The sequence below is a fragment of the Zootermopsis nevadensis genome, unplaced genomic scaffold (genome assembly GCF_977971745.1).
Source record: "Zootermopsis nevadensis isolate Lab colony 2312 unplaced genomic scaffold, Znev_1.0 Znev_ptg000010l, whole genome shotgun sequence".
Lineage (NCBI taxonomy): Eukaryota > Metazoa > Arthropoda > Insecta > Blattodea > Termopsidae > Zootermopsis > Zootermopsis nevadensis.
Window position 1 is genome coordinate 20,743,373 of NW_028259142.1, and position 23,327 is coordinate 20,766,699.

The following is a 23,327-nucleotide window of genomic DNA, read 5'->3' on the forward strand; positions in this document are numbered from 1 at the left end:
CAGACCGACAAACACTGTGTTGTGTGATGTCACATCCGGTTGCTGCCCAGCCATTCCTAATATCCTGCAACAAAAATCGATTAGCGAACACACACCGTTAGATAATAACATTTAGAAGCAGGCCCCAGCCGGACCAATCGGGCGTCGATAATTGTTACGAGTTTGCTGACTAAGCTAAAGGCCAGTCCTGGGAATGACCACAAGAATCCCCTGTCCTCGTGATTCGACGGTGACTAGGGAATGCGATACTGCCTCATCCCGAAAATTAGGACAAAATAAGCAAATAGCATCGCCAAAAACATTCTTTAGGGCCATAAGCGAAAATCAAAAGAAATAATGATATATTCAATCGGTTCACTTAACGTAATATATTAGACCCCTCTTCTCAAGAATAGTTTCTATTTTTAGAGTTCCCGCTTAAAATTCTGTGTGCATTTATCTTCTTCCCTATGCAAGCTACATGTCCCACGCATCTCACTCTCCTTTGAACACGTCACTATAATAGTGTCTGAAGAAGAATATGGATTATGAATCCCCTCCCTTTACAGTCACCTCCAGCCTCATTACCCCAACACAATCCTCATAACTTCGTTTTCAAACGCCCTTACCAAAATTTGAAGAAAATGTGTGTTGACTATGTCTGAGGACAAAGTGTAACAGAATATTTGTATGATACCTGAGACTAATGTCTGGAAGAGGATAATACAGAAAATTACATAAACAGAAACTTTATAATCTGTAGGAAGGGGTTAAAGACTGAATACACCGCGTGTCCCATAAGTCCAAGGCCATAGGAGAAGTCGATTACTGGGAAATACAGAGGGAAATGTCGCTTCAAATCACGTGTTTCGAATCTCTAATGTTGGAATTTCTTACCTTCGACTAGCCGCAACGGCGATACGCCTTTTACGTCGTCAAAATTACGGCGATGTTTCCAGAGTTTTACTCTGGAACCCGTGTCTCCTTCCCCCTCTCCCCACTTTCTAAAATCATTCCCCTTTCGCTAAAATTTCAAAGTGGCAACATCGCCCTAACTCTTTTTCTACTGATGACGTAAAGACTGTGTCTGGATAACGGCTTGTCCCAGGTAGAAGACCCCAAAACTTGAGATTGCAAAGAAAATATCTCCTCCTTCTTTATATATTTCCGTATTTTGTTAAATAACACGAGTTCTCCTGCGATCTCTGACTTGTGGGACATCTGTATAAAACAGGGGAAACAATAAATACCAGAATAATTTCGTTTGGAGAACCTGGTTCAAAGACGCGGATGAGACGGGCCTCATGAGGGCAACAAGGGTCTTTGTCGTCTCAGCAGTAATCAATCAACTGCTTGAGTATCTGTCTAGAGCAACTTATGAAAACTGAGAAAAAACCCTTGTCCGTCCAGCAAATATAGGGGTCGATTTTGGAACCCGGGGGACGGTTCTTTGCACCTACAATGAACGGAAGAATTATCGGCGAAGAAAACTCATGAACGAACGACCAGGAACTAGTCCCCAGACCGAAAGCTCCCTGTGGTTACAAATTTAATGAAATTAACAAATGAATAATCCCCTAACAGGCAACTAACCTCCTCGTATCAGACTCAGAAGACTGTGTCCAGAGCCACTTCGGTTCACATTTTCATGGACTTTCTGTACACACATCCAGCGTCTCGACCAACCTGCGTTGTAAGTAAAGGACTTTTGTCTCCGCTCAGGCTGATGCAGAACAGGAGCGAGCGACTAGTCGATACAGCGATGAACATAACATCAAAATCGAAATCCGAAACCACGGAATCATTTGACGCTCGTATCTCTCTTCAATTTTCCGCCTGTTCTATTTCCTCTCCCGTCCGTCCGTCCGTCTGTCTGCGTGCAAAGTGTTGACGTACAGAGAGACATCTGTCTCATCAACTTCCAGCATCCATCCCTCCATCTTGCCGCAGACAATCGTCAGACTTAGTTTCTAATAGTTTCCTCCAGAATAGTTTATTTGCAAATGGTCACGTCTAACTATACTTTACACTTATATATTTTTAGTTATTTATGTATTTTATAACTCCTTATTTATCTTTTATTTTGAACCTCTTATAGAATAACAACTGGTTTTCCAAGAACCAAACCCTAGACTTCCTGATATTACTACATCCTTTATGAAACCCACCAGTACGCTTAGTTTAACCTTTTAAAGCAGATGATAAAAATAATTCCAACCTCCTTAAAAAAAACAATAATTCTCACATTTTATACGTCTGGGTTACGTGAATTTCCCGTTGTAAACAGCGATTACTTTCTTAAACAGCATTACAGCATTAACAAGTTAACATCTGTAATGGTGTAGTGTTGTGTTTTCTTTTCGGTACGGAATGAATTCTTAGACGAGCCTTGGTTTGAAAGGGTTACGATGCACCCCGCAACACATTTCCAGTGTTTTATATTCGTTGAACAGACAATTGGGTATAAACCGAATTTTAATCAACGAATCTGTTAGGTTGGAACCCCAAATCTCATGGTACGCGATCAATCATATCTCTGCTCTCTGCCTTAAATTTGCTACGGCGAAGACCCCACAGTGCACGTGTTCTGACCCCACGGAACGCCAGTCCGATATCCCCGTTCGAACACTTATACGACCTACTGACTTTAAAAGCCACAAATGCGTGACATACTGACCAATTTTTTCACACAAAAAATCCTTCTGTAATTTTCTATGTTTCTTTTCTTGGGCAATCACAGTCGGTTATATAATGCAAGAGTGATCTATCACCAAGCTTGGTAACAGTTTAGTGCATCTAGCGGTCGCTACGTGGCGCAGCGGCGGTGAATGAACCCCCTTTTAAAAGAGAAATACAGACTTCAACACATAAAATTGTCGATATAAACAGTTTTCTGCGTCACGAGTGAAATTAAACAAGATTCTGTCACAGGGTGAAGTAATCTCAGAGTTTTATTGCCTTAGAATTGTCACAGACTTTTACAAAGGCACCGTAGCGTCGAGATTCACGAAGTGTTTCCAAAACAGTGCTGCCAACGTAAAGACTAAAATACCCAACTCGACACATGCACGACGGCCAATATCCGGGTTCAGTTGCCCTGAAGATATTTTCACATTTAATTTACCTCCAAATAAACTTTTTAAATGTCGTTCTCTCCATGCAACAACAGCTGACGTGCTCCTGCCTTTGTCCGCAGACGATGGCTGTTTCGCGATGAACACTACGGAGGCTAGCCTCAACGGCACGGACCTTACGAACCGGACGTCCTCCATCTACAGCATTGGTCCGGACTTCATCACGCAATGGTGAGTGACAACCGGATAACGTAACACGTAAGGTAAAAACGCTGTACCTCGTCACTTTACAAAGTATTTTAACACAAAATTAATTAAGGTATTTTTGTTAAGTGACAGCCACACTTGAAAAGGCGTGCTGAAAACTTGTTTACCCCCTTACTCCCCCCCAGAACCGGCCGTCCTATTAACCGAATCAAATCTTCGACGCTGACGTAATCGTCTGCAAAGAAGCGACGTCATCTTAGAAGTTCCTTTTCAGTTCCCTAAAAAGTTCGATGTCGAATTGAGCCACGTTTATGACGTATGGTGAGTGGTTCAAGACAGTAGAAACAAAGTTCTCCGCAATTGATCATACGGTCATGTGAAGCCCCGAATTATGGCGACAGAGGTAACCCTGATGCAACTCAGGATGAACTGTTTCCTCGAAGGTGCCTTCAAACTTCCATTTGACAATTAATGTCAATCGATGGAACGTTTTCTGTGGTCAAAGAACTCATTCACTGCAAGGAGCTTATTTCGCACTGAAGTCTCCTTATACTGTGCCATTTTCAGAGTTTCGACTCGGAGACCTCTTGTATCAGAAATATGAAGTTTCACACAAGAGTACTGCTAGTTCTTACTGAATGAGGGCACGCTGGCTTCCTTCTCAGAAATAATGATTACATCACCTTGTGTTTAAGACAGTAGCACGATTTTGATAATCAATTTCCGCCTTTGTAACGCAAACGAGCATGAAGCTCACAGTCTTTTCACTGTTGAACATACCCTCAGAATTTTACGTAGACCTAGAATTACAGTCTTTTACATTACGCACGTGATCTACAGAAAATAGCAAAGCATGGCGATCTAACTCTCATTTTCCCCACTAGTAGAATTTCCCACTGATTACCAATGGCAAGCCAATGCAATCAGCGTGAAGGTTTCATCGCCTTTAAAATGCAAGTCCCGACATCCTGCGCCCTCCCAGGACGGGCAACCTGAGTACGTGTGTCATCAAATTACATCAGCGAGTCACGAAGGTTTACGATCGGAGTCTCTGCGATGACCCGTGTCCGAGTGTAGTAGAAGACTTTTAATGGGAATCTTGAAATTAGAAACTTTTATACGGAGCTGGTGGTAACAGGAGTTGTCTACAGCAAAAGACATTTGTGCGCGCTGACACGAAGAAATTTCAAAGAAAGAAACAAAATGGAAATATACTGAAAAAGGAAAGGAACGAAAGAACAAAGAAAGTAAGAAATACGAGGTGCGATCGGAAAGTTTCTAGACTGCGCCTATAAAAACCCGTACACTTATCTCAGGTATTAAATTCATCCATCACCCTCGAAGTAGTTCCCCTGGGAGTGAACACAACGATCCCAGCGCCGCTGCCAAGCCTGGAAGCATCCCTGGAAATCTTTCGTTGTTAGCCTGTCAAGCACCATCTGCGATTCTGCCTGAATCTCTTCTATCGTCTCAAATCTCCTTCCCTTTAGCTGAATTTTCATCTTTGGGAAGAGGAAGAAGTCACACGGAGCTTAGAAAGGAAGTTGGGGTCGGTTCTTGCAAGATCTTTGAGCTCCTGACAAACGAGAAGTCGATTCTGCTTCTGGTCCTCAGACAGGATGCGTCGCATGTGGAGTTCTTCCTTTAGAATCAGCTGACAGGTCCCATAGCCTATCCCAACAATGTCGCACAAGTCGTTGATGGTACGACGTCGATCTTCGTAACATTTTCGGGCGTTGTGCTCGAAGATGGTCGTCCAGAACGCTCGTCATCATCGACAGAGGTTCGGCCATTTTTAAAACGTGAATGCCACACAAAAGTTTGCGGACTCCCCAAATGCTTGCTTTAGCATTTCATAGGTTTCCGTAGCCGTTTTGGCGAGTCTTTGGCAAAATTTGATGCACACGCCATTCCGAAATCGCAGGAGGGTCGGTGTAATGCACTACCAAAACGCCCGTAACTAAGAAACAAATGCTAATTCGATGATGCCGGCTGGCACACTGATTCACTATGAATGTAGGCCGCACCCCCTAAAGGCAGAAGCTCGTACTACATCCGGTTCGCCCTCTGTTGACACAGTCTTGAAACTTTCCGATCGCACCTCGTAAGTGCAGAAAGGAGAGAAGAATACAAAGACAGAGAAACAAGGACACAAGGAATTAGAAAATAAGAGATTATGACGCAGCGGAGAGAGAGAGAGACGCGTTTAAGTTTGTCTTTTAAACTGGTGGCCCAAGGTGGGTCATGCTCTGTGACCTCACTCTTAATAGCCTGATATCTGTAGCCGATGCTAAGTATACAGACTGGGAAACGCGTTTCGGGACATCCTATAGGATCACTGGAGCGAGAAGGCTCACTCTAGCGGCTCAAATTGGAAGCTGGCCAGGTGTAGCAGATTGACCACCCAGCTATGGCAACACTGCGCCAATCTATTGTAAGGTGGGGGGCTTTGCCACATCCAGGGCGATCATACCGCCGGTTCTGATAAAAACACGCACCTTGAAGGGATTAGAACACGTTCTTGATGTTGTAAGCAGAACTGAATGCAAGCTTACGGTACACATCGGAGCCCAAATAGAATCTACCTAATTTATCAGAAGTGCACATCAAACATTGTATATGGGATCAACTGTTCTGCTCAAAATAATTCGAGAATTTGTATCCCAAACATTTTTTATTTTATTTTCGGTATTTGGAATTTTAAAAAAAAATAATTAAATTTCTGTCCTATGAAAAAAGTTACCTGTAACAATCATACTTCAGGACACATTAAAAAAATTAACATCGCCTACTTTTTAGAGACACGAATCTGTTACTACAAATTATGTTAATTAAGTGAAATTACGTAGGAGACATCACGTCCGTTTGTCTCCCCGTTCCTTAAAATTCCAAACTTGGTGATCGTATTTCAATTTATGACAAATGTACTCGCGGGAAATTTAATTTTAATTCGCATCGGCCTAATTAAATTCCCACTTTACAGGAAGTTGCGGTTTTCTCATGCAATAATCATCGTAAAGAGGACATGTTCCTGACTCAAGTTGATGATTTAATACCTTTAACTTGATTTGTAACCTAACCTAACTTCCACACGAGCGACATTCATGTAAGCAGTATTCCACAAAGAATAATTTATGACTGTATTCAACTTGCGAAAACTTTCGTCACTGTTACAACCTGAACCAAGCTCCTTCAATAGTCTCCAACATAACTTTTCTTGGTTTTAGGTGCATTATTCTCCAACCACTTTAAATTATTTTTGGATTAAAAACGTCTAAAGAAGAATTTCCACTAGATTTTAAAGCATATTAGTATCCACACTAATAATTCTGAAATTCTATTAAAACTACGTCAGCCTAAAGCCCTGTGAGGTGTACAAAATCATATATATCATTTGAAAAACACGTGTTGTAAACTTCGGAGTAAACTTCTCAGCTGTTATTACAAAAACTAATTTATCCACACCCTTAAAACCTAATTAATTCGATATAAAAATATACATAAAGCGTTAATGACACAATATCTTCTATGCAAAACATTCACGCCTGGTTTGCGTTTCTTTGCGAGTAAAACAGGACTCGGAATCTTCAGCCCAGTTTTCGTTACATCGTTCATAACAGTCTTTCCACTCCACTGTTCCGTTTGACTGTCAGAAATTGACACCAGACAGCAAAACAAGGGTGCTATACTTATTTTCGATAAATCGAACCGCTCGGTACATACATTTCATTAAATAAAACGTTTAATATTCTGATTACACAAATTATCATATATCCTAACTTTAAAAATTGTATTTCTTCTCATCTCATTTAAATACTAACTCACTTGTTCCTTTCGCAAACGCTCATACCTTAAAATTATACTCGAATCTAATTTGCAATTTTAAATATTTCTCAACATATTCTTATGATTGCTAATAGGCGTAGTAATATCTATTTCCTCCATGAACATAACCTTACATCTGTCGCACATAACCTCAAATGCATATGGCTGTCTTTTGGATAAATCTGTATTACATTTTATACTTTGGTCACTGTGTTTCGAGCACTGATTTAACACAACAAAAACTTTACCAGAGCCCCTTTGGATTAGGCACCCTGGTCGTACTCCGAGTGAAGGGGGACAGTTCCTTTCAGACTGAAACCCTCAATACAACCTTACAAAATTAAATTGCGAACGGATGACGCAATCTCGAAACAAAAATCAAATAAAATCATGAATCCAGAGTCTTGCACAGAGTAAGGCTACTCAAGTGCGACTGCACTCACAGATTCTAAAACGTATTTCTGTCTATCGTAAGCGAACGAGGTCTTGTGTGAAACAGCTGACTGATGCGAATCCGATCCATCCACAATTTGGCTTGTTTAATGAACATGAATGTGATGTTTATGCTACTGGTAATTTCAATTCCATTGTACCAACAGCAAAGAACAAGGTTGGGACGAGGCAGCGAGAGACAGAATCTGCGCCAGCTTAATCGTGCTGGGCGCAAAATAACTGTGAGTCTGAGCTGCATCACAGCAAAGTTTGCATGGAAAAATATAAACAGCAGAGGGAGGGGGAAAGATCCTGTCTGAGCATTTTTCGAACAATCGATTTTCTTTCTTTCAATATCGATACGGTCAGCGTCATTTCGATACGTCGTCTTCCGCGTCGCAAGGAATTTTGAGAACCGTACGAGCTACAGAATATTAGAAATGCAGGCACAGGCCCGCAACCAGAACGCGCTGCTCCTACAGCTCACGTCTTTAAGAGACACTGCCTGCTTCCATCTTCAGGGCGATAAATACACGGTGCAACTACCCATCGTAGGACACGCGCACGTCAGAATCTAAAATCCTACACGGAAATGATCCTACTGTGATGCTGCGGAGTGGATGGAACTGGCTCAGGATCTGTCCCAATGGCTTGATTCGGTAACAGATGTTACAATTGAGTCTGTGGCCAGGTCGACGGATTGAGAGACAGCGGTGCGGTTTGCTGTTCCCAGAAGGCCTTAGAGGCCTGACAGAATTCATCGAAATTCATATGAGGATGATAATGAAGTTGTAATTAATCGCAAAAGACAACAACTGTATTTCGCGAATAGCACTCAGTGCTGTCTCAGCGGATTTCAGCTCACCAGAAATACGTCTGAGAGTGGATTCCGTAACACAGCGACCAACAACAACAAAAAATCGGCTTCTTTCATCGGCTGGTCGCTATGGTTACTCTGCTGGCTTCTTACGTTCTTCGAACGACCGGATCGCAGTGGAAGGAGTTCAAAAATTTTTGTACCGATGGGACAAAAGAAGTAATTCCGTTTTATTGCTTAGCAGAAAAAAATCTGGAGGGAAATGTTTTCCTAACTATGACCACTGTTCGCGTGCACTTCACTCCACACACTTCAAAATCATCGTCACGGATTAAACACTAATACCCTGTTCCGGTCTCAAATTGATCTTTCCATCTTCTTCGTGGTCGACCTCGATCTCTTTTCCCGCTAGGTTTGTAACTGAACCGCGGCCATAAGAAGTACAGTTCGAAATATACATATATATATTGGTTCTGTTTAGGCATTTTCCAAGAGTACAGTAGACGGTATCGGTTGAAATGCGCCCTGTTTCCATGTTGAACCCTTAAGAGTATCCACCAGTGTGGCACAGACTTCCGTCAGCAGTGTTCCATTATAACAAAATACCCATCACTCCGGCAAGGTGACTCTATTTCACAGAATGTCGAAAGATGTCAGGTGTGGGATTTGGGAATAATAAAATATATTATCACGTTATACTTCTGTAATACGGACTAATTCCGTTCTTGAGGTTGTCAGTGGCAATGAACCGGCTATCAGCAAAGAGACCTTGATGACAATTCCCCCTACCCAACATCCACGGACTCAAAAGTAATTTGAACTTAATTCTAAGTTTCCGGCAGATTCATACCTTTATGTTCGTGTCAGAGATGTTTACCCTTTACCAAAGGCTGTCTTACTGGTAACAAATAGAGTGTAAGTTCGGGAGACCCAGAAACTTGTCGTGGCTTGGTAGCATTCCGCTCAGACCTGAACTGCGGATAAACCGAGAACAAAGGATGTATAACTCCGGTCGAGCTCCGTCTCAAAGCAAGAAACACGAAAGTTCTTGGATCTCTGACGTGTGCTGCAAGATGCGGTTCCTTGTTACTTGTAGGCCCACGAGAATTCTGAACTACCGGAAGGGCGCGTTTATATTGTTTTACCGTAAATGTCCGACATATTGCGTTAATAACAACGTAAATTATTTATTACCAAGTGTTGCTCAAACACAGATATCGATTAAATCTAAGATAAGTTACATTAAAACCCATCAGACTGACACCATATTTCCTGATGACGCTAACAGATGGCAGTCTTCGTAAAACCCAGGCGACAGCCATCTTCATACTAAAAGCCGTGAGAACTTATGCTATTTCCTCTTCTCGTTTCATATTCGGCTCTTGATTTGTAATTTATGTTGAGAACTGTACTCCCCTATCAGCAACACACAACACGTGGTTCATTCACGAAAAATTGCGACCCACTCATCGATGTAGGTTGCAACCGATGGACCATCAGACTTTATCAAAATAAATTAATTTCTACTGACGGATACAGACCACACAACATTACATATATTTTTGTAAAAAAAAATTCCACTCTGAGGAAGGGCGAAACACAATTTATTTTATTTTATTTTTTTAGTGTTCTGTCTGACGACAGGTCCATATGAACAGGACCCTTCCATCCTTTTCTCGGACTGGGACCTGTTCATATACGTTCTTGGCAGATGATCCAGAAGTGGTTTGCCATTGCCTTCTTCTGTGTGTGAATGGAGTAATTGTTGGGATGCCACGGAGGAAAACTCCGTGTTGCCTAGACCACGGCCTTGCCCAACACAAGTTATAAATTCGGGCACCGCCGGGAATCGAACCCGAGACCCCAGAATTACAAGGCCAGCCTTCTAACCGCTAGACCACCGTTGGTAGCAACCATCTCCCATCAAGGTCTTTCAATTCGTTAAATATCTAATAATTAAATGACTCAAAAAATGTAAGTATATACTAATTGCAAGTGTAATAATAACATTTATCTAACCAATTCAGTGACTATAATAATTGTTTGCAGAGTAGCTAGTGACTTCACATCACAACTTAATCTCGCTTTAATATTATCCTCGGGTCTACTGTTCTCTATTCCAAGCGACTCTTTCACATTTACTGCTATCCCTAGCAGAATATTTTGTCCATCGCAGGATGCAGAGATTGTGGACTAAAATTGAAAAATGTTCATCGATTTTTTAAGTGGAATTCATTCAGAGATTATTTAGGAAATTTACATCAAGTAATTAGCGCAATTACCAGAGCTCGCCGCTGGAGCTGAGCCTCACTACGTCGAGACGACCACACGCAAGCTTACAAGTCTTGTCACTACGCGGCGCCACAACGAAAAACAACAGAGAAGACGATTATGTAACAATCCTTCGTTTTTAGAGCTTTAACTAACTTCGGCGTAATTTTGTTGAAATGTCAGTTAAGACGTTGAGTAGCCTTTTAGCGTTAAACTGCTCATTAATTAACAATAAGCGTTGGAGACTTAACAAATATAGAACCTACAAATGGTTGAAAACATGAAGCAAGGATTCAATAATGTTTCGTGATAATACATTCTTTTGGATACATTAAAAGTATGGAAATATATATTTGGATGCTTTATAAAATCCCTTCAAAATGCTGAATTTTAAATCGGTATGTTGTACACAGCTTTGTTTCAGCAGACTCACTAATGCTCCGAACCTTGCAGACAGAAGCAGTATGTCCTTCCAAATCGTTGATAAATAATTACAGAACAACACGTTGCCTCAGAACATAAGAACACAATCTGAACTTTCAGTGTCGTTATAACCTCAAAGCTTATAAGAATACGGATTTTAGGATTATGAATTTTCACTCCGGTTAGTCCGAATATCGACCTGATGATGGAAGCAGGAAGGACCTTTGAAACGCTGGAAAACGTCTACCACACTACACGGCGCTACAGCCCAGAATACAGCCATCTTCAGCGTACAGATAGTTTGCAGACGTGACTCTGAATAGCTTCACCACGTAATAAATTGTCCTTAACTAAGCAGTGGAGTGGGCGTTGGTGAAATTTTGAAGTCCTGTTGATGTTAAAAAACGCAGTGCATGTGTAAGCGAATCCATGGCCAACTGCAATCAACAAGTTCGCGTGTCGCTTTCGGGGCTCTCCGCCCGGTGACCATGGAAAGTCCACGCATTGTACAAGTGGGGCAAACACTTTGCATGCATATAAATTGCCTATACAAATGAACATATTCCATCATATCAGCACGTAAGGCTTCAGAAATTCCGTATTGACATTATTTCTTGAATGTGAAATGGCGTGAGTCACCAAGTTCGTGCTGCCCTCAGGCGCCAGCACGTGAAAAACACGAATCGGTTTCCGGATGGAGATCAAGACCTTCGCTACTGCGTATTTATGAATTATTTGCACAAGACTCACACATTTTCCTAACTACGGGGAGTTTTATGTGTCTGTCCGCGTAATTTCATATCCAAAAACTGCTCCACGTACTGGATACTTCTGCGATATATTTCATTTTGGCTCGTATCCCTCAAATACACTGCAGTAAGCGACTAAATCTGAAATTCAGAATTACCATTTCCTGAAAAGGAGATATCTACGTAGAAAATCTCGCACGTAACGTAAAAAACACGGCCCTTGGACTCCATTAATACGCTCGGCGTTTCTTTGCATGCAGAGGTCGATCAACGAATTCCTATAATAGTTGTTATATAGTTTATTTGCATGCAATATTAGCAACATTAAAATTGTTATCATTTTAATGCTATTATAATCATTGCTATTATGTTTTATAAGTTGTTAGGTACAAATTCTCATTGCGTTTTAAGTCTTTTAGACATAGGGCCCGAAATTCGCGCGGTGGCCATGTTAGTAATCCTGGATTTCCCATCAATATTTTACAATTAATTTGTCGGAACGAGCAGGTAATGTCATACACGTCATTAGTTATTGCTGTCACACTAAGAGCTAAATGAAAGTTCGTCAAGGCCAGAGCGTTGTATTACATTTTTTAATTTTTTTTTTTTTTACAAAAGCCGCGCAGTTTCTAATATTTCACCTGAAGTTGCTAACCCGCCATGTTTTTATTATTGATTGTAAAGAATCTTGAAGTTAGAGTGACCTGCAATGATATAACGTGCATATCAAATTTTATGAAAATCTGTCAGCTGGTTAAAACGTTATATGGGGACGCACGTATTCAAACACAGATCTCGTACCGAATCTTAAATTATACCACGACACATGTCTTCATCGTTCACTGATTATCGTATCATTCGACCAAAAGACCTCAGCAGGAATAACAGCAGCAGAGAATTCTCTCGATGAGGCGTCCATCTCCCACCACGCGGCCTTCCCCTCCCCCTCTCCTCTCTTTATCATGACACAATAAACCCTGCGGGTTGCATTCACGTCTTTTAAGACGAACGGGAAACTGCTCGGATGCATCCAGCCGAAAAGACACGCCCCGGCTGTGGTTGATTTAGCGTGATCCGCACTTCTTAAAAGGAGCTACACTAATCATAGACACGGACCTACGTTAACCAGGGTTCGATGCCCCAAAACTCAAAATGTAAGGCGCGGAATAGATCCCTAACCAAACTAAAGAAAGAAAGAAAGAAAATACAAAATATAAATGTCAGACACAACTCATCACTTGCTTAACAAATACTGTGAAGCCCGAAACTCATATAAACAGTATTTAATAATTCAGTCCGTACCGCGAAGAAAACACAACGCCTCACCATTACAAAGATCAAGTGGTTAACGCTGTTTAAGGAAATAATCGCGATTTATTCCGAGAATCATAGTTCGTCTGAATTATATTTAATTATTCAGTCCGTACCGCGAAGAAAACACAACGCCTCACCATTACAAAGATCAAGTGGTTAACGCTGTTTAAGGAAATAATCGCGATTTATTCCGAGAATCATAGTTCGTCTGAATTATATTTAATTATTCAGTCCGTACCGCGAAGAAAACACTACACTTCACCATTACAAAGATCAAGTGGTTAACGCTGTTTAAGGAAATAATCGCTGTCATGCAATATCCACAAATAGAGAAGAGGTAATGATTGTTAAATAACGCAGTTGTGCATTTGAAACACAAAGACGTCGCATTCTTCGATAAAAATACTTAACGCACAACATAAAACACCCCACAGAGACGTTCAAATTAAACCGATCACTAGAGCCGAGCGCAGAAACCAAACTCATACTCGTTTCGAATGGGAGATCCCGGTATCGCTTCTGTCTGCCGCTAACTGCGGAAACCCAAGGCCGTGTAGATTAAACCACTTCGCGGCGCATCTGGAGAAACTGGTGAGTTGCCAAACCCAAGCGGAGCTCAGCTCGGCCGGTTACAAATTCTTGGTATCCCGATACGGCAGAAGTAAGTGACGGGACGCTTAAAGCCGACCCTTTCGAGGGCCATTGGGTCAGACGTTTAAATTTACTTAAATGAAGCCTACAGTAGGATCCAAAACGGTAAATTCCTATTGAAAATTCCGTAATTGTATGGCCATATTTCGTCAGGACAATCGTGGACAAAATTTGTGATATAGTATAAAAAAAATACGGGAATGTTGCTATCACGAAATTCGGAATATTTTATCTTCTCATCTGCTATTTCAAGACTAGTCGAATGAAACAATCAAAATTATAATTTCACCTCCTGTTTTGTACGGGTGTGAAACGTGATTCGTCACACCAGGACTAAGACATGACCTGACTGTGTGTGGTTCCGGCAAAATTTGTATCTGAGAGGATAGAGTGACAGTAGGCTCGAGATACCTGCTTTACGCTATACTACTCATAAATTAATATTAACATGATCAAACCAATAAGGATAAAATTAATTAAACATGTAGCATGCATGGATGAGTAATGCGTAAAAATTTTTGGTTATAATACAATCTACGGAAAGAGACCACTCGGTAGACCTAGGCATAGATGGAAATGATCTTAAAGTTTATATTAATAGAAAAGGGTCTCAGAGCGTTGAGACTGGATCCACGTGGATAAGGACAGGGGCTGGTGGCAGGCTTTTGTGAACCTTTGGGTTCCATAAGACGCAATAGATTTCTTTACTAGTTCAGCGACTATCAGCTTCTGAAGAAGGACTATGGTCCATGAGGAAAGTTAGTTGAAGAGAAAACATTCTTCTAGGGATTTAGTGACTTTAGTTCGTTGTTTCTTGTACGAAAGCGAAGTAGCGGTGTCGATAACGCGAAGGAGAATGAGATTTAGCAACTGGGAACGTTTACTTTCATATTCTACATTTTACGTTCAGACGAAGACATACTGAAAGTTGTGTAACCGTATTCTAGTAAAAATTTTGTAACTTTATCTTTCTCTAAACTCCTGTCGGAACTAATTGTCCTTTTTTATTCCACTAACGTCGAGCTGAGAGAGGGAAACTTCTTGAAGAAATGAATACAGATGTAACCCGATGCGTCTGGTGCCACGGGGAGACAGGCAGCCATTACCAACCCCCTCGGAACAGATTTTCTTTCAGCCCTTGCAAGGGGGCGGATTAACACAGCGACGGACGAGACATAACCGCAGAACTGCCGTTGGGTTGTTAACACAATGGTCAGGGGACTGATCTCTGATTGATCAAGTCCATGTTCGTGACTGGGTCAGTGCATTGCTAATCCTCTGAACAGGGGAAGTGGCTTGTATCTACTGATCGCCCAGGTTCACGCCAAAGGATTCCCGAGCGTAAATCATGGGGCTAACGTACCCAACACGTGCTTAGATTCAAAATGCATAAAACTCTACCATCCCAGGGATAATTATGCGGGTTATTATTTTTACCCAATGCGGTGATTCGACCTTAAAATAACAACACTAACTTGAAGCACTGTGTAAATTTATACGTAAATTGTTCCATTTGCGATGGTTTTAATATGTCAATACATTGGTGTAATACAGAGGTTTTAAGATACAGCTTGGCCAGATGTTGAATCTTTGTTGTCGAAACGTCGAGTGTGAAGTCCGAAATACGGTTAGTGCCAAACGGTAACTACTTGTTGAGATTTTTTGTAACAACCAATACAGTGACATTAAGAAACATTCCTAGACTGTTATGTTGTAAGACAAGTTACGAAACTTCTAAAATTTTGCGATTTAATCCAAACGCAGTTCAGGTGCGGAGTTCAAACCCGCACAAAAGTTGAAGTACAATGGCAGATTCTGTGGCTTTAATCATTACGTTCAAAAGTAGGAAACAAAGATACGAAGGGTTATAAAGCGAACGATGACAGAAGTTCCATGAATGTAATCTCCTCCTAACTTCTTCGGGAACTTAAATAACAGAACTTTGCAGCATTTTCGAAGGGTACATAACAGACGTCTGTCCTGTTACATTTGAGATGAGAGGAATTAAGTGAGAGCCCAGAAATTGCTCGTACGTCTACTCTTTAGCTACATTTTATTTGAGTTAGATTTTTAGTGGCTTCCTCCCGGAAAAAAAAAATTCACACGTATTCTCACTGTGCTAACCGTCTCACAGTGGCCAGATCCAAAGGAATATTTCACATGTTACAATATAGAATCATGAACTACCTCCGCTGATAAAAGTCTCGCATGAAAATCTGACGCTCAGATGTTTCATAAATTATGTGCGTGTTACGTAAATCGACAACTTTCACGAAGGCCCACAGCTAGGCCATTTCCTTCGCTTGTACTTCTCCAGTCAACGAAAAAATTCCCCGCATGGAACCTTGTACGTGGTTACCGACGTTTCGGGAAGAAAAAACGTGCCGCCTCCATCTTCAGGGCTTGAAATTTACAGAGTAAACTAAACGTGATAATTAATTATTTACCAAATAAATAAGGAATGAGAGGCAAGAAATTTGTAAAATTAATAGTTATATTATTACTGACAGATAATTTAAATACATATATATATTTATTCTTCAAGTCTATACACAAACCATTTTAAGTATTGATGTTAAAAATTAAAATTGATATAAATATTTCGCGCTATTCATCGTTTCCTCGATGTTACAATTTTGCGCAAAATTGTAACATCGAGGAAACGATGAATAGCGCTAAATATTTATATCAATTTTAATTTTTAACATCAATACTTAAAATGGTTTGTGTATAGACTTGAAGAATAAATATATATATATATATATATATGAATTGTAAACACAAACATGACGCATCTAAACTATAAATATAATTTAAACAGTTAACTGAATGGCGGCACACCCCTGGTCACGCATTAAAATACGAAGATCCTCCCTGGTGTGAGAGACTGCGGATTTGTCTGCAAACTCTTTGGTAGAATCTTATTTGTGTGTTAAAGAAACAGCGACAAGGCAGTAATGGGAACTTGAAGTTTAATCCTCAAAAGAGCAAGGAGTCGGCCCTCGATTGCTTGTTTACCCTCGCGTCGCGTCCCAGTTAGTTGTCCTGACAACTGGGCTCCTTTCAGCAGACTCTTGGCAGATGTTCTAGAGACATCGCCACGTCCATTCATCACTGTCCCGTGTTCTTACCCGCGCGCTCCCCGTCGTCACAACAAGGGAAACAGTAGACTGCGATAATGCGACCCTACCCGCATCTTGGGTTCCTACATAAAAAAAAAATCTGCCGTTTACAAATGCATGACGCCAGTGTCGTACTGGCTCTAAACCCGTGGTAGCATTTGCGATAGTCCGTCCTCTTGATATTATCTTCTGTTGTTGTCTACATTTCTCATGACATGAAAGAGGGCGTCTTCCTAGTGTCATTTTCGCTTCAGATTTTTAGACAATTTTTCTCTTTCTTAGCAAGTTGGGCTTGGAGATGATGAAGAAACTAGTGAAGTGTTACGTATGGAGCAGAGACTTGGACACTCAGGAAGAAGGAACAGAAATACCTGGAGAGTTTTGAAATGTGGTGTTGGAGAAGATCAGGTGGACGGATCGAGTGACCAACGAAGAAGTATTGAGGAGAGTCAACGAGCAAAGAAGCATTCTGCAGGCGATTACACGAAGGAAAGCTAACTGGCTGGGACATATTATGAGAAGGAATGGGTTACTGAGTGATATCATCGAAGGCCAGGTTGAAGGAAAGCGAGGACTGGGAAGAAGATTGATACAGCTAACCGACGACCTTAAACAAGGAAAGAAGATGACGTTCCAGGAATTAAAATGAGAAGCCGAGAATAGGGACAACTGGAGAGCTCTTTTTGGGCAGAGCAATGGACCTGTCGTAAGACAGAACACTTAATAATAATAATAATAATATGCCATTAGATCGTTTCACTCCAGAAGGAGTGAAGCCCGATCTACTTACAATCTGGTCAGACTATCGCGTCGACAACACAAGATTATCTCGAAGCATAAATGTCAATTACCCTGAGTGAATTATCTGACGGCGCTGTGAGGACATCCGGGGGGATCCCAGCAAACTTTCACGTACGTTCACATCGTAACTCGCCGGTGAAATTCTCAACGCGCACGTAATGTCGCACCTCCCCCGTCCCACTACTTAATTTTGTAGCTGTCACGAGCATAAAATGAGCGCAACTACGAATATGTTTTACCCCCGCGAAAGAAATTATGCCACGATAAGACCCTACGTGCTACGATTCCTTCAGACTGAACCCGGCCAGTGTAGACCTCAAACAGAAACCACCTTCTACACGCTTTGTCCACCGACAGTCGATGAAAGCCTCTGGGTCATATTTCAAGCCACTATCCTAGGCTTTGATTTAAAGAAACGAAATCGACGAAAAAAGGACTGTCGTCCTCTGGGCATGGATTCGAACCCACGACTTCAAGAATACGAAGCAGTGGACCGTGACACCGTGAGTTTTTGAGATGAAACGGTGTTCATGAATTCATAACGCAGCGCAGGCGAGAGCAAAGATTCTCGCAAGTGTTACGTAGAACTGTCCTGTGTATCAAGAGACCGATACGCGAAGTTTCAAAAGGTCCTCAGAGCCGGGTCGTGTCCAGCAATGTTTCTCTTGGAACTCAATTAGTCCTGTCACATTCCGCTTTGAAAAACAAACTTCAAGACCTGCAATATTCAGAAAGTAGACATGGAAATGGAGAATATTTCTTGCGACTCACGTGTAAAAATTATTTATCTGAAACGTTTACATTTTTACAGTTGTCTACTCGCGCAGCCCAGAATTGGTTTCCAAGGTTGGGCAGATGAATGATTTTCTTTCAAAATGCAGTTGTAAGCTGAAGGGGTTAGTACTGCCATCTGCGAAAAACTTGTAATAAATCACGAGTCACATAACTTTCACAAATAATAAAGATAATGTTAAGAACCACAGAGAACGTGCATTAAGACAAAGCAGTCACAGATACTGGAGTACGAAGTTCGGGATTTACTTAAGGCTCTGGTCTGTATTTTAATTAATATCATACGCAAGCATGTGCCTACTGAATTGGATCTGAGGTTTCCACGGCGGCGAGTCCGAAGATGGCTGTCATCTGAGTTTCTGAGCCGTACAGTCTGATAGACGTTTATACCGACGTTTCAGAGGTCCTTGTTCCCTCCAATATCACGGCGATGATTGAGGAAGCAAGGACTTCTGAAACGTCGGTATAAACTTCTACCAGAGAACATGGCGCAACACCACAGATGTCAACCATCATCATATGTGTATTAACACAAAGCTAACAATTCATAAGGCGCATGAATATGTTCGTGAAATACAGCCTACACCATGTGTTTTATTTATTTATTGTTCTGTCTGACGACAGGTCCATATGAACAGGATCCTTCCATCCTTTTCTCTTCTCGGACTGGGACCTGTTCATATACGTTCTTGGCAGATGATCCAGAAGTGGTTTGCCATTGCCTTCTTCTGTGTGTGAATGGAGTAATTGTTGGGATGCCACGGAGGAAAACTCCGTGTTGCCTAGACCACGGCCTTGCCCAACACAAGTTATAAATTCGGGCGCCGCCGGGAATCGAACCCGAGACCCCCAGGATTACAAGGCCAGCGTTCTAACCGCTGCTATCTGTATTTTGCGTCAAGATCCTATGATCAGCGTCGTAGAAGCATTTCTCGCTACTGACCGTAGCAACTGGTTTGCATCTGATGTGTTCACTTCACAGCACAGAGTTACAACCCTGGCTAGTTCACAGCACTTCAGTCCGAGTGGAATTAGTTGGTGGCGGACAAACTCGTGCTGGGGGAGGCTTCTATCCGTGGCCCTCAGTTTTTTCCCTGTCAGTATCACCCCATCGCTGCTACATATTCACTGATGAATCATCTGGGTGGAGTGGGGGGTGGAGGCTCCGTTGCACAAAGACACGGTCCTACCCCATCGCAACGAAAACATCAGTTGGGTCTCAGTATTACAGTTTGCCGGGTGTGGCTATGAAAAATTGGGTACAGAGGAAATCATTCTCATATTTGATCTACTGACGATTGCCCGAACACAAAACATACGAAGGCTGTGGAAAGTGTTGATGAATTTAAAATCCAGGAATAAATGCTAATTTACTGAAAAGTGCGGTTGTATTAATACTTGGGAAACACACCGAACAGTTGATTTGCTGAATGCTATACAGAGTTTAACGCGGGTTCATCGTGAGTTCAAAAGACGACAGCAAAAAGCTGAGCATTCATCGGGAAAATAATTGACAAGAAACCAGCGGCTTGTTCAACGGCGTGTAACAGACCAGACGGTGGCGATGTAGAAGAAAGGCCAGTTTAGTGGGAAAGTATGAGTTTGGTTAACTGATGTGGTAAGAGGGCCCCAAAAATCAATTATCACAGGTGCCCTCAAAAAGTTTGGCCAGACCCACCTCACGAAATTCAGTAATAATTTGGTGAATAAATTTGGATAAATGCACACGGACAGACCATCGCCTCAGTATTACCTACGGGGACAATTCTCCTCCTCTGGTGCCTTTTTCCAACTCAGGTACCGACGAAATACGCTGTTCCAAGAATGTTTTTCCCTCGTAGCAGACTAGTTGAGCCGTGTTTATGAAATATTTTGGTCAGACTTAATTTTTTATCCGTTATTTCAAAAAGAGAATCGGATATGACGTAACTGCGCGCCTGAATACTACAATAGTTAAAGTAATTTCCCTCCCGCCATATTTCCATTCAATTAATCGGTCCGACAATGTGCCCCTGACTCGAATTGTCAGTTTCTTATAACTCGGCCCTCTCCGTCCGTCCACACTCCACCATCTCCTCAACAGATCACGCCACGTTAAATTTAATGGCAACATCCTTCTGGGAATGAAACCCCGAGACTGTTCTTACACTAAAAGACCTAAGTTACAAGGAATGTTCGTTTGTTAAACCTCGCATTCAACGAAAAGTGACACTGGAGAAGGTTTGTTATCTGCAGTCCCACCCCATGGCAGCGGGAGGCGTTCTTACGCTTTGGAGGAAGATGAAGGCTTCCGGGTGTGGACTTCAGCTGCTGCACAGCCGACAAAGGGTGGTCCTCAACCTGATAACAACAACAGGCCTTAGAGTTGCATGATGTTACATGCCAAAAGACCCTTAGACATGAGAGTTGCAAGGGTTGTGGAGAGTTTGTAAGGAAAAACCTAAAGCCGTTCGTAACAAGATACCATGGAAACAGAAACTAACACGAGGGAGGAGAAGATTGGATGTGGAGGGGATTCATAATTTGTACCCTTCACCAATTGAACGGCGACGAGATGAAGCCACACCAAGTTAAGAAATACAAGATACAAGACCGGAATGCGGAAAGGCGAAGGCTACATGAGCGACCTAGAAGTAGATGGGAGGATAAATTTATCACGGATCTTAAATATGTGAAGCTTAGAGGATTCGGCCGGATCAAAATGGCTCAGGATAGTATTTAATGACGGGCTATGTCGAAAATGTCAATGCACTTTTAGGTTCAAATAAAAGCTTTAAATCTTACAGATCATCCTGCGTTACTGACAGCTCATGAATACGGACTTTGTGTTTCATTTCTGCACCGCATTGGCAGGTAAGTTGAGTCAAGTTCCCAGCACCCCCCCCCCCTCTTCCTCCCAACCAATCTTCCATCGCCATCAGCAAACGCCTTGACTCCATCATCACTGCAGAAACCCGAAAGAGCGATTTCGCGAGCCATTACTTGGGTAACGGAGGCTGAGAGCCACTGCGCAAGGCATTTCATCGAATACCAAGACAGAACAGAAGAATCACGAAATGTAGGCAGCCAGCCACACGGCAGTAGGCAGATTGGAAAGAGTTCTGCGTGCTAGAAGGACTTACGACGCACACAGCAATGCATTCCAGTGCCCCTGTTTGAATCTGAGGTCTGCAAAGGCCGACAACCATTCTGGATGACCCAGACCCGTACCGAAAGTTAATTTTCAGATACTCCACTCGTACTCCAGCCAAGCCGGATTTTCCATTATTCCAGCCCGAACGAAGTACGATCTATTTAACCTTCGCTTAGATGACTTACGGAACCCGAAGGTTCATCACCGAATTAACAAAAGCCCTCCACCGGACCCTGTCCTGGGCTAACAAAATCTTCAGCTCCCGAATTATCATTCAGACTGAAAACAAACTGTCAGGAAACGAGAGAGAACGGTCTTTTTTGAGTTTTTCGATAAATCCGCGTTGAACAAACCTAACATTGCATAGGATTAATGGGGATAGGTGAACGAAGCCCTGGAAAGTCAAAATACATAAAGGTAGCATAAATATACATTAATGCTATTTATTTATGAAAAAACGTATATCACAAAGTATAATTGGACCTTTGTAATATATTTTTCTACGTATTACTTAACTGTTGGCATAATAACATGTATTTTTGTTCTCTTTCGTGAATTTCACACTTTTTAGCGTATCTGCTCTCCCCAGCACTTTGCTTTTCAAATCATCCCCATCTTCTCACGGTGACTAACAGACCGAGTTTCAACTCAGTACATCTTAATGAGCAAACTTACAGTGCAGCCAGCGTCTGCACGCTTAAATATGATATAAAGTGAACTTTATGAGACGAATCCATTAGGAAAGCTTTTCTCGCGGCACTACTGCCGAAGAAGGCGGTTACACGTAATAATATGAATGTGCGTGTGGAAGTGGAGAGGCGCAGATGCGTGGATAATATTAAAATGAAATATATAACAATATAAAATTTTGTTAAAAAATATTTTGGTTCATAGAATGAATTTTTGAATGTAAAAGTATGGGATGACAATTTTAACAAAACATAAAAAATAGCTTAGTTTTCTGGGCAAGAAATCGAAAAAGGAAAATGGTGATAAATTATAACACGGAATGAGATTTGGTGAGGTTGCTGAGATCGCTTCAATAACTTAAAACTGTGGACACAAACATTAATAAATATTAAAGTATGTATTTGAATAATTTCGTGGACAGATTTCTTTATGATATATATCTATGTATATCGAATTATCAGGCCTATTATAATCGTAAGTGCAATAAATATTCATAAGGAACGTAAGAACTTTGTCGAATTTTATCGCAGTAACATTGCGAGCACTCTGATTCCATTGTATCAATTTGGGCGTAATAAAGAATGGTTATAGCCAACTTAAAATTCTAATTTGTCAGTAAATGATTAAGAAAAATTAGAAATAAAATATTTAGCAATTGTTAGGTACGCTATCATGTAAAGTTGTTTACGACATGTGAGTTGCTCGTTGTTTTAACAGATGTCCGTCACGTAAACACAACGAAGCAGTGAGAAACTTAACTTATGGCGCAAAGACACTTTAAAAAATGCCTCGCATTACCTCAATGCCCTTGTTATTAAAAGACATTCTTATCAAAACACATCAGTGATAAATATCAATTCTTTTGTTACTGACGGTGATTTGTAAAGTTTATCTTTTTAAGTACAGTTGTCTTGAGTTATTTTTACTTTTTTATTTGTAGTGTTCTGTCTGACGACAGGTCCATATGAACAGGATCCTTCCATCCTTTTCTCTTCTCGGACTGGGACCTGTTCATATACGTTCTTGGCAGATGATCCAGAAGTGGTT

General features: G+C 41.4%; 1 protein-coding gene and 1 long non-coding RNA gene across 2 annotated transcripts in view; one reads left to right on the plus strand and one right to left on the minus strand.

Moving 5' to 3' along the window:
* LOC110829631 (uncharacterized) overlaps nucleotides 1-23,327 on the minus strand; it is a 229,096-nt gene that overhangs the window by 73,480 nt on the left and 132,289 nt on the right. The window lies entirely within an intron of this gene.
* The window catches only part of mAChR-B (muscarinic acetylcholine receptor), a 128,181-nt gene that overhangs the window by 56,654 nt on the left and 48,200 nt on the right, over nucleotides 1-23,327 (plus strand). The window contains exon 2 of the mRNA XM_087346793.1: nucleotides 3,176-3,284. Coding sequence (XP_087202919.1) covers nucleotides 3,193-3,284 — 92 coding nt within the window. The 5' untranslated portion in view covers nucleotides 3,176-3,192. The remainder of the gene's footprint in view (nucleotides 1-3,175; nucleotides 3,285-23,327) is intronic.